General features: G+C 48.0%; 1 protein-coding gene across 1 annotated transcript in view; it reads left to right on the top strand.

The window, feature by feature from the left end:
• LOC139557905 (voltage-dependent L-type calcium channel subunit alpha-1D-like) overlaps window positions 1–12196 on the top strand; it is a 203165-nt gene that overhangs the window by 142349 nt on the left and 48620 nt on the right. Inside the window, exons 29-32 of the mRNA XM_071373234.1 lie at window positions 1129–1287; window positions 2483–2593; window positions 2932–3015; window positions 9505–9633. Coding sequence (XP_071229335.1) covers window positions 1129–1287; window positions 2483–2593; window positions 2932–3015; window positions 9505–9633 — 483 coding nt within the window. The remainder of the gene's footprint in view (window positions 1–1128; window positions 1288–2482; window positions 2594–2931; window positions 3016–9504; window positions 9634–12196) is intronic.

Raw genomic sequence — 12196 nt, 5'->3', positions numbered from 1 at the left:
TTCTCTCTCTCCCTCCCTCCCTCCCTCCCCATCTCCTTCTCTCTCCCCATCCCTCCCTCCCTCCCTCCCCCCTCCCTCCCCATCTCCTTCTCTCCCTCCCTCCCTCCCTCCCCATCTCCTTCTCTCTCTCCCTCCCTCCCCATCTCCTTCTCCCCCCCCCTCCCCATCTCCTTCTCTCTCCCCCCTCCCCATCTCCTTCTCTCTCTCCCTCCCTCCCTCCCTCCCCATCTCCTTCTCTCTCTCCCTCCCTCCCCATCTCCTTCTCTCTCCCCATCCCTCCCTCCCTCCCCATCTCTCTCTCCCCCCTCCCTCCCTCCCCATCTCCTTCTCTCCCCCCTCCCTCCCTCCCCATCTCCTTCTCTCCCCCCTCCCTCCTTCCCCATCTCCTTCTCTCCCCCCCCTCCCCATCTCCTTCTCTCTCCCTCCCTCCCTCCCCCCTCCCCCCTCCCTCCCCATCTCCTTCTCTCTCTCCCTCCCTCCCTCCCTCCCTCCCCATCTCCTTCTCTCTCTCCCTCCCTCCCCATCTCCTTCTCCCCCCCCTCCCCATCTCCTTCTCTCTCCCCCCTCCCCATCTCCTTCTCTCCCTCCCTCCCTCCCTCCCCATCTCCTTCTCTCTCTCCCTCCCTCCCCATCTCCTTCTCTCTCCCCATCCCTCCCTCCCTCCCCATCTCTCTCTCCCCCCTCCCTCCCTCCCCATCTCCTTCTCTCCCCCCCTCCCTCCCTCCCCATCTCCTTCTCTCCCCCCTCCCTCCTTCCCCATCTCCTTCTCTCCCCCCCCCTCCCCATCTCCTTCTCTCTCCCTCCCTCCCTCCCCCCCTCCCCCCCTCCCTCCCCATCTCCTTCTCTCCCTCCCCCCTCCCTCCCTCCCCATCTCCCCCCCCCTCCCTCCCCATCCCCCCCCCTCCCTCCCTCCCGCTCCCTCCCTCCCGCTCCCTCTCTCCCCCCTCTCTCCCCCCCTCCCTCCCTCCCTCTCCCTCCCTCCCCCTCCCTCCCGCCCTCTCCCCCCCTCCCTCCCGCCCTCTCTCTCCCTCCCTCCCTCCCTCCCTCCCCCTCCCTCCCGCCCTCTCCGCCCTCTCTCTCCCTCCCTCTCTCCCTCCCTCCCTCCCTCCCTCCCTCCTCTCCTAACAGAGACAGTGTGTAGAGTTTGCTCTGAAGGCCCAGCCATTGAAGCTGTACATCCCAAAGAACCCAGTGCAGTATAAGTTCTGGTCGTTCATCCAGTCTACAGCGTTTGAATACGTCATGTTCGTTCTAATTCTCCTCAACACTGTCACTTTGGCGGTTCAGGTAAACAACACACACACACACACCCCCACACCCACACACACACACAGTCTTGGTCACGGTCCAACCTACAGTGGGTCATTTTGTGCAGCACCCGAGTCAATTTGGGTGCTGCATAAAATACTTTCCTTTCAAAGCGGTGAAGTATCCCAAAATATGAGTACTGTCTGTCTACCTGTCTGACTGTCTGTCTACCTGTCTGACTGTCTGACTATCTCTACTCTGTCTGTCTGTCTATCTCTACTCTGTCTGTCTGACTGTCTCTACCTGTCTGTCTGACTATCTCTACTCTGTCTGTCTGACTGTCTCTACCTGTCTGTCTGACTATCTCTACTCTGTCTGTCTGTCTGACTATCTCTACTCTGTCTGTCTGTCTATCTCTACTCTGTCTGTCTGACTGTCTCTACCTGTCTGTCTGACTATCTCTACTCTGTCTGTCTGACTGTCTCTACCTGTCTGTCTGACTATCTCTACTCTGTCTGTCTGACTATCTCTACTCTGTCTGTCTGACTATCTCTACTCTGTCTGTCTGACTGTCTCTACCTGTCTGTCTGACTATCTCTACCTGTCTGTCTGACTATCTCTACCTGTCTGTCTGACTATCTCTACCTGTCTGTCTGACTATCTCTACCTGTCTGTCTGATCTACCTGTCTGTCTGACTATCTCTACCTGTCTGTCTGACTATCTCTACCTGTCTGTCTGACTATCTCTACCTGTCTGTCTGACTATCTCTACCTGTCTGTCTGACTATCTCTACCTGTCTGTCTGACTATCTCTACCTGTCTGTCTGACTAGCTCTACCTGTCTGTCTGACTAGCTCTACCTGTCTGTCTGACTATCTCTACTCTGTCTGTCTGACTATCTCTACTCTGTCTGTCTGACTATCTCTACTCTGTCTGTCTGACTATCTCTACTCTGTCTGTCTGACTATCTCTACCTGTCTGTCTGACTGTCTCTACCTGTCTGTCTGACTATCTCTACCTGTCTGTCTGACTATCTCTACCTGTCTGTCTGACTATCTCTACCTGTCTGTCTGTCTGTCTGTCTCTACCTGTCTGTCTGACTATCTCTACCTGTCTGTCTGACTATCTCTACCAATCTGTATGTCTGTATTTCTGTCTGTGTATTTCTGTCTGACTGCCTTCCCTGTCTGTCTGTCTGTGTGATTATTTCTGTCTCTCTATGTGTATTATACAGCACTATGAGCAGTCCAAGGTGTTCAGTCATGTGATGGACATCCTCAACATGGTCTTCACTGGTCTCTTCACTGTGGAGATGCTGCTCAAACTGCTGGCTCTACGACTCAGGGTAAGTACCTAACCCCTGACCCCTAACCCTGCTCAAACTGCTGGCTCTACGACTCAGGGTAAGTACCTAACCCCTAACCCCTAACCCTGCTCAAACTGCTGGCTCTACGACTCAGGGTAAGTACCTAACCCCTGACCCCTAACCCTGCTCAAACTGCTGGCTCTACGACTCAGGGTAAGTACCTAACCCCTAACCCTGCTCAAACTGCTGGCTCTACGACTCAGGGTTAGGGTTAGGGTTTTCCTACTATGTTCTTAGTCCTCCTCCTCTCCTCCTCCTCCTCCTACTCGTTTTTTTATTTATTGTATAAAATTAAAACTAACTATCTTTATCTGCAGCATTATTTCATAGATGCCTGGAACTCGTTTGATGCTCTGATCGTGGTGGGCAGTGTCGTGGATATTGTGGTGACAGAATTCAGCGTAAGTCCACTGACACACTGGCTATTAAATAACAATATAAAATCAAATCGAATTGCGTGAAATACAACAGGTGTAGACTTTACAGTGAAATACTTACTTACAAGCCCAGAATTTTTCTGTTAAAATAACAATATATTTGCATAAAAAATATTAACTAAATGAACTAAAGTTAAAAAAAGTTACGCAATAAAATAACAATAACGAGGCTATATACAGGCGTGTTGTGGTAGAGGTGGTATACAGAAGATAGCCCTATTTGGTAAAAGACCAAGTCCATATTATGGCGAGAACAGCTCAAATAAGCAAAGAGAAATCACAGTCCATCATTACTATAAGACATTAAGTCAGTCAATCCAAAAACATTCAAGAACTTTGAAAGTTTCTTCAAGTGCAGTTGCAAAAACCATGATGAAACTGTCTCTCATGAGGACCACCACAGGAAAGGAAGACCCAGAGTTACCTCTGCTGTAGAGGATAAGTTCATTAGAGTTAACTGCACCTCAGATTGCAGCCCAAATAAATGCTTCACAGTGTTCAAGTAACAGACACATCTCAACATTAACTGTTCAGAGGAGACTGCGTGAATCAGGCCTTCATGGTTGAATTGGTGCAAAGAACCCACTACTAAAGGACACCAATAATAAGAAGAGACTTGTTTGGGCCAAGAAACATGAGCAATGGACATTAGACCGGTCCTTTGGTCTGATGAGTCCAAATTTGAGATTTTTGGTTCCAACCGCTGTGTCTTTGTGGGATGCATAGTGGGTGAACGGATGATCTCCGCATGTGTGGTTCCCACCGTGAAGCATGGAGGAGGAGGTGTGATGGTGCTTTGCTAGTGACAGTGATTTATTTAGAATTCAAGGCACACTTAACCAGCATGGCTACCACAGCATTCTGCAGCGATACACCAACCTAGAGAGGAACCAGGCTCTGAGGGGTGGCCAGTCCTCTTCTGGTTGTGCCGGGTGGAGATTATAACCTAGGGAGAAACCTAGAGAGGAACCAGGCTCTGAGGGGTGGCCAGTCCTCTTCTGGTTGTGCCGGGTGGAGATTATAACCTAGGGAGAAACCTAGAGAGGAACCAGGCTCTGAGGGGTGGCCAGACCTCTTCTGGTTGTGCCGGGTGGAGATTATAACCTAGGGAGAAACCTAGCGAGGAACCAGGCTCTGAGGGGTGGCCAGTCCTCTTCTGGTTGTGCCGGGTGGAGATTATAACCTAGGGAGAAACCTAGAGCGGAACCAGGCTCTGAGGGGTGGCCAGACCTCTTCTGGTTGTGCCGGGTGGAGATTATAACCTAGGGAGAAACCTAGAGCGGAACCAGGCTCTGAGGGGTGGCCAGTCCTCTTCTGGTTGTGCCGGGTGGAGATTATAACCTAGGGAGAAACCTAGAGAGAAACCAGGCTCTGAGGGGTGGCCAGTCCTCTTCTGGTTGTGCCGGGTGGAGATTATAACCTAGGGAGAAACCTAAAGAGGAACCAGGCTCTGAGGGGTGGCCAGTCCTCTTCTGGTTGTGCCGGGTGGAGATTATAACCTAGGGAGAAACCTAGAGAGGAACCAGGCTCTGAGGGGTGGCCAGTCCTCTTCTGGTTGTGCCGGGTGGAGATTATAACCTAGGAAGAAACAACCTAGAGGTAAACAGCCAAAGATTTCAAGACTAAATTGCAGTAAAAATAGTACCACAATACCGTCTCTGGTAAACACACACTATATCAAATAACATCTAAGTTTATTTGTCACATGCACAGAATATAGAAGGTGTACAGTGCCTTCCCGAAACTGTTCACCCCTCTTGGCATTTTTTCCTATTTTGTTGCATTACAACCTGGAATTAAAATTTATTTTTGGGGGGGTTTGTATCATTTGATTTACACAACATGCCTACCACTTTGAAGATACAAAATGTTTTTTTATTGTGAAACAAACATCCCCCCCCCCCCCCCCAAAGTCTTTGTAGAGCCACCTCTTGCAGAAATTACATCTGCAAGTCTGTTGGGGTATGTCTCTATAAGCTTGGCACATCTAGCCACTGGGATTTTTGCCCATTCTTCAAGGCAAAACTGCTCCAGCTCCTTCAAGTTGGGTGGGTTCCGCTGGTGTACAGCAATCTTTAAGTCATACCACAGATTCTCTATTGGATTGAGGTCTGGTTCTTTGACTAGGCCATTCCAAGGCATTTAAATGTTTCCCTTTAAACCACTCAAGTGTTGCTTTAGCAGTATGCTTAGGGTCATTGTCCTGCTGGAAGGTGAACCTCCATTCCAGTCTCAAATCTATTGAAGACTGAAACATGTTTCCCTCTAGGATGGTGTTCTCGGGGTGATGAGAGGTGTTGGGTTTGCGCCAGACAGCGTTTTCCTTGATGGACAAAAAGCTCTGACCAGAGTACCTTTTCATGTGTTTGGGGAGTCTCCCACATGCCTTTTGGCGAACACCAAACGTGTTTGCGGATTTTTTTTCTTTAAGAAATTGCTTTTTTCTGGCCACTCTTCCGTAAAGCCCAGCTCTGTGGAGTGTACAGTTAAAAGTGGTCCTATGGACAGATACTCCAATCTCCGCTGTGAAGTTTTGCAGCTCCTTCAGGATTATCGTTAGTCTCTATGTTGCATCTCTGATGATTGCCATTCTTGCCTGGTCTGTGAGTATTGGTGGGCGGCCCTCTCTTGGCAAGTTTGTTGTGATGCCAAATTCTTTCAATTTTTTAATAATGGATTTAATGGTGCTCCGTGGTATGTTTAAAGCTTCTGATATTTTTTTTATAACCCAACCCTGATCTGTACTTCTCCACAACTTTGTCCCTCACCTGTTTGGAGAGCTCCTTGGTCTTCATGGTGTCTCTTGCTTGGTGGTGTCCCTTGCTTAGTGGTGTTGCAGACTCTGGGGCCTTTCAGAACAGGTGTATATATACTGAGATCATGTGACGGATCATGTGACACACAGGTGGACTTTATTTAACTAATAATGTGGCTTCTGAAGGTAAATGGTTGCACCAGATCTTATTTAGGGGCTTCATAGCAAAGGGGATGAATACATATGCACACACCACTTTTCCGTTTTTTATTTTTAATATTTTTTTCATGTCACTTCACCAATTTGGACTATTTTGTGTTTGTCCATTACATGAAATCCAAATAACAATCTATTTAAATTACAGGTTGTAATGCAACAAATAGGAAAAATGCCAAGGGGGTGAATACTTTTGCAAGGCACTGTAAACTTTTACTCGCATAGTGGAGTCTTTTGTTTAGACATGTAGCTAGCTTGCTAGCTAACTAAACAATGAACCATAATGACAACCTATATTACCATGCACCATGCTAGCACAGACTGGAATATGTTCAGGGATTCCTCCAATGGCATTGAGGAGTACACCACATCAGTCATTGGCTTTATATTTCTAAACCAGAAACCATGTTGTGGTTTCACTGAGCTCATCATCATCATCAAGTTTATTTTATATAGCCCTTCGTACATCAGCTAATATCTCGAAGTGTTGTACAGAAACCCAGCCTAAAACCACAAACAGCAAGCAATGCAGGTGTAGAAGCACGGTGGCTAGGAAAAACTCCCTAGAAAGGCCAAAACCTAGGAAGAAACCTAGAGAGGAACCAGGCTATGAGGGGTGGCCAGTTCTCTTCTGGCTGTGCCGGGTGGAGATTATAACAGAACATGGCCAAGATGTTCAAAATGTTCATAAGTGACAAGCATGGTCAAATAATAATCAGGAATAAATGTCAGTTGGCTTTTCATAGCCGATCATTAAGAGTTGAAAACAGCAGGTCTGGGACAGGTAGGGGTTCCATAACCGCAGGCAGAACAGTTGAAACTGGAATAGCAGCAAGGCCAGGTGGACTGGGGACAGCAAGGAGTCATCATGCCCGGTAGTCCTGACGTATGGTCCTAGGGCTCAGGTCCTCCGAGAGAGAGAAAGAAAGAGAGAAGGAGAGAATTAGAGAGAGCCAAGATTTTCAAAATGTTCATAAATGACAAGCATGGTCAAATAATAATCAGGAATAAATGTCAGTTGGCTTTTCATAGCCGATCATTAAGAGTTGAAAGCAGCAGGTCTGGGACAGGTAGGGGTTCCATAACCGCAGGCAGAACAGTTGAAACTGGAACAGCAGCAAGGCCAGGTGGACTGGGGACAGCAAGGAGTCATCATGCCCGGTAGTCCTGACGTATGGTCCTAGGGCTCAGGTTCTCCGAGAGAGAGAAAGAAAGAGAGAAGGAGAGAATTAGAGAGAGCATACTTAAATTCACACAGGACACTGGATAAGACAGGAGAAGTACTCCAGATATAACCAACTGACCCTAGCCCCCCGACACATAAACTACTGCAGCATAAATACTGGAGGCTGAGACAGGAGGGGTCAGGAGACACTGTGGCCCCATCCGATGATACCCCCGGACAGGGCCAAACAGGAAGGATATAACCCCACCCACTTTGCCAAAGCACAGCCCCCGCACCACTAGAGGGATATACTCAACCACCAACTTACAATCCTGAGACAAGGCCGAGTATAGCCCACAAAGATCTCCACCACAGCACAAACCAGGCTAGAGCTGCCGCTTTCAAGGAGCGGGACTCTAACCCGGAAGCTTATAAGAAATCCCGCTATGCCCTCTGACGAACCTTCAAACAGGCAAAGCGTCAATACAGGAATAAGATAGAATCATACTACACCGGCTCTGACGCTCGTCGGATTTGGCAGGGCTTGCAAACCATTACAGACTACAAATGGAAGCACAGCCGAGAGCTGCCCAGTGACACGAGACTACCAGACGAGCTAAACTACTTCTATGCTCGCTTCGAGGCAAATAACACTGAAACATGCATGAGAGCACCAGCTGTTCCAGAAGACTGTGTGATCATGCTCTCCGCAGCCGATGTGAGCAAGACCTTTAGACAGGTCAACATTCACTGGGCCGCAGGGCCAGACGGATTACAGGAATGTGTACTGCGAGCATGCGCTGACCAACTGGCAAGTGTCTTCACTGACATTTTCAAACTCTCCCTGTCCGAGTCTGTAATACCAACATGTTTTAAGCAGACCACCATAGTGCCTGTGCCCAAGAACACTAAGGTAACCTGCCTGAATGACTACCGACCCGTAGCACTCACATCTGTAGCCATGAAGTGCTTTGAAAGGCTGGTCATGGCTCACATCAACACCATCATCCCAGAAAGCCTAGACCCACTCCAATTTGCATACTGCCCCAGCAGATCCACAGATGATGCAATCTCTATTGCACTCCACACTGCCCTTTCACACCTGGACAAAAGGAACACCTATGTGAGAATGCTATTCATTGACTACAGCTCAGCGTTCAACACCATAGTGCCCTCAAAGCTCATCAATAAGCTAAGGACCCTGGGACTAAACACCTCCCTCTGCAACTGGACCCTGGACTTCCTTACAGGCCGCCCCCAGGTGGTAAGGGTAGGTAACAACACATCCCTGTGTTGATCAGTGTGGCGATACTCAACACAGGGGCCCCTCAGGGGTGCGTGGTCAGTCCCCTCCTGTACTCCCTGTTCACTCATGACTGCACGGCCAGGCACAACTCCAACACCATCATTAAATTAGCTGATGACACAACAGTGGTAGGCCTTTATTATCTATGCATAGTCACTTTACCCCTACCTACATGTACAAATTACCTCGACTAACCTGTACCCTCCCGCACATTGACTCGGTACCAACCCCCCGTATATATAGCCTCATTATTATAATTTTTTACTTTAGTAAATATTTTCTTAACTCTATTTTCTTAAAACTGCATTTTTGGTTAAGGGCTTGTAAGTAAGCATTTTACAGTAAGGTCTACACCTGTTGTATTTGGACGCATGTGACAAATACAATTTGATTTGAGCTTGTCAACACATTTGTCTCCAAGATATTTCCTTCAAGCATAATTATATTCACAACACACCTGGGTTGAAGGTTTTGGTGTGAAAACAGCCAACATTAAAGCTACAATCCTTAGTTGCGACAGCCATTTTTGTACTTAAAAATGTATTATATACGTGTATACATAATTGAAGAATATAACTCATGAGCTTAGCCTCAAAACATGGTTAAAACTATAAATTTGATATCATGGATGGTCAGTCCTTGCACCCATAGTTATGTAAGTCTATGAATTTGAGAGTGGTTACATTTTTCCAGCCTCGTCCTTTAGCTTTTTAGCGGAATAATCCTCATTGTTTAAATTAAGGATTGCAGCTTTAACCATTGTATCTGTCATCTATGTAATTACTGTATCTTACCTCTCTATCATGTTAATGTGTGTCTCTTTTCTCTGAATCTCTCTCTCTCTCTCTCTCTCTCTCTCTCTCTCTCTCTCTCTCTCTCTCTCTCTCTCTTTCTCTCTCTCTCTCTCTCTCTCTCTCTCTCTCTCTCTCTCTCTCTCTCTCTCTGTCTCTCTGTCTCTGTCTTTGTCTCTCTCTCTCTCTGTTTCTGTCTCTCTCTCTCTCTCTTTCGCAGAGCTCTGATGACAGTTCCAGAGTGTCCATCACGTTCTTCCGTCTGTTCCGAGTGATGCGATTGGTCAAACTGCTGAGCAAGGGGGAGGGAATTCGGACGCTGCTCTGGACCTTTGTCAAGTCCCTCCAGGTCAGCGGTCAATAGTGGGTCAAGGACTTTTCCCTGACCATGTGATCTGACCAGGAAACACTCTGGGCCCTCCTTCACCAGCCTATAACTGGTGTCCTGGCCCTCCTTCACCAGCCTATAACTGGTGTCCTGGCCCTCCTTCACCAGCCTATAACTGGTGTCCTGGCCCTCCTTCACCAGCCTATAACTGATGTCCTGGCCCTACTTCACCAGCCTATAACTGATATCCTGGCCCTACTTTACCAGCCTATAACTGGTGTCCTGGCCCTCCTTCACCAGCCTATAACTGATATCCTGGATAATTCCATTCCATTCAGGTCAGGTTGTTGGTCTGGGATAATTCCATTCCATACAGGTCAGGTTGTTGGTCTGGGATAATTCCATTCAGGTCAGGGTGTTGGTCTGGGATAATTCCATTCCATTCAGTTCAGGGTGTTGGTCTGGGATAATTCCATTCCATTCAGGTCAGGGTGTTGGTCTGGGATAATTCCATACAGGTCAGGGTGTTGGTCTGGGATAATTCCATTCCATACAGGTCAGGGTGTTGGTCTGGGATAATTCCATACAGGTCAGGGTGTTGGTCTGGGATAATTCCATTCCATACAGGTCAGGGTGTTGGTCTGGGATAATTCCATTCAGGTCAGGGTGTTGGTCTGGGATAATTCCATACAGGTCAGGGTGTTGGTCTGGGATAATTCCATTCCATTCAGGTCAGGGTGTTGGTCTGGGATAATTCCATACATGTCAGGGTGTTGGTCTGGGATAATTCCATTCAGGTCAGTGTGTTGGTCTGGGATAATTCCATTCCATTCAGGTCAGGGTGTTGGTCTGGGATAATTCCATTCAGGTCAGGGTGTTGGTCTGGGATAATTCCATTCAGGTCAGGGTGTTGGTCTGGGATAATTCCATTCAGGTCAGGGTGTTGGTCTGGGATAATTCCATTCCATTCAGGTCAGGGTGTTGGTCTGGGATAATTCCATTCCATTCAGGTCAGGGTGTTTGTCTGGGATAATTCCATTCAGGTCAGGGTGTTGGTCTGGGATAATTCCATTCCATTCAGGTCAGGGTGTTGGTCTGGGATAATTCCATTCCATACAGGTCAGGGTGTTGGTCTGGGATAATTCCATTCCATACAGGTCAGGGTGTTGGTCTGGGATAATTCCATTCCATTCAGGTCAGGGTGTTGGTCTGGGATAATTCCATTCAGGTCAGGGTGTTGGTCTGGGATAATTCCATTCCATTCAGGTCAGGGTGTTGGTCTGGGATAATTCCATTCCATTCAGGTCAGGTTGTTGGTCTGGGATAATTCCATTCAGGTCAGGGTGTTGGTCTGGGATAATTCCATACAGGTCAGGGTGTTGGTCTGGGATAATTCCATTCCATTCAGGTCAGGGTGTTGGTCTGGGATAATTCCATTCAGGTCAGGGTGTTGGTCTGGGATAATTCCATACAGGTCAGGGTGTTGGTCTGGGATAATTCCATACAGGTCAGGTTGTTGGTCTGGGATAATTCCATACAGGTCAGGGTGCTGGTCTGGGATAATTCCATACAGGTCAGGGTGCTGGTCTGGGATAATTCCATACAGGTCAGGGTGCTGGTCTGGGATAATTCCATACAGGTCAGGTTGTTGGTCTGGGATAATTCCATACAGGTCAGGGTGTTGGTCTGGGATAATTCCATACAGGTCAGGGTGCTGGTCTGGGATAATTCCATACAGGTCAGGGTGTTGGTCTGGGATAATTCCATTCAGGTCAGGGTGTTGGTCTGGGATAATTCCATTCAGGTCAGGGTGTTGGTCTGGGATAATTCCATTCAGGTCAGGGTGTTGGTCTGGGATAATTCCATTCAGGTCAGGGTGTTGGTCTGGGATAATTCCATTCAGGTCAGGGTGTTGGTCTGGGATAATTCCATACAGGTCAGGGTGTTGGTCTGGGATAATTCCATTCCATTCAGGTCAGGGTGTTGGTCTGGGATAATTCCATACAGGTCAGGGTGCTGGTCTGGGATAATTCCATACAGGTCAGGGTGTTGGTCTGGGATAATTCCATTCAGGTCAGGGTGTTGGTCTGGGATAATTCCATTCAGGTCAGGGTGTTGGTCTGGGATAATTCCATTCAGGTCAGGGTGTTGGTCTGGGATAATTCCATACAGGTCAGGGTGTTGGTCTGGGATAATTCCATTCCATTCAGGTCAGGGTGTTGGTCTGGGATAATTCCATTCCATACAGGTCAGGGTGTTGGTCTGGGATAATTCCATTCCATACAGGTCAGGGTGTTGGTCTGGGATAATTCCATACAGGTCAGGGTGTTGGTCTGGGATAATTCCATTCAGGTCAGGGTGTTGGTCTGGGATAATTCCATTCAGGTCAGGGTGTTGGTCTGGGATAATTCCATTCAGGTCAGGGTGTTGGTCTGGGATAATTCCATACAGGTCAGGGTGTTGGTCTGGGATAATTCCATTCCATTCAGGTCAGGGTGTTGGTCTGGGATAATTCCATTCCATTCAGGTCAGGGTGTTGGTCTGGGATAATTCCATACAGGTCAGGGTGTTGGTCTGGGATAAT

This window comes from Salvelinus alpinus, chromosome 28 (genome assembly GCF_045679555.1).
Source record: "Salvelinus alpinus chromosome 28, SLU_Salpinus.1, whole genome shotgun sequence".
NCBI lineage: Eukaryota > Metazoa > Chordata > Actinopteri > Salmoniformes > Salmonidae > Salvelinus > Salvelinus alpinus.
Note: the sequence above shows the minus strand (reverse complement) of the source record. Positions and strands in the feature narration are given on the sequence as shown.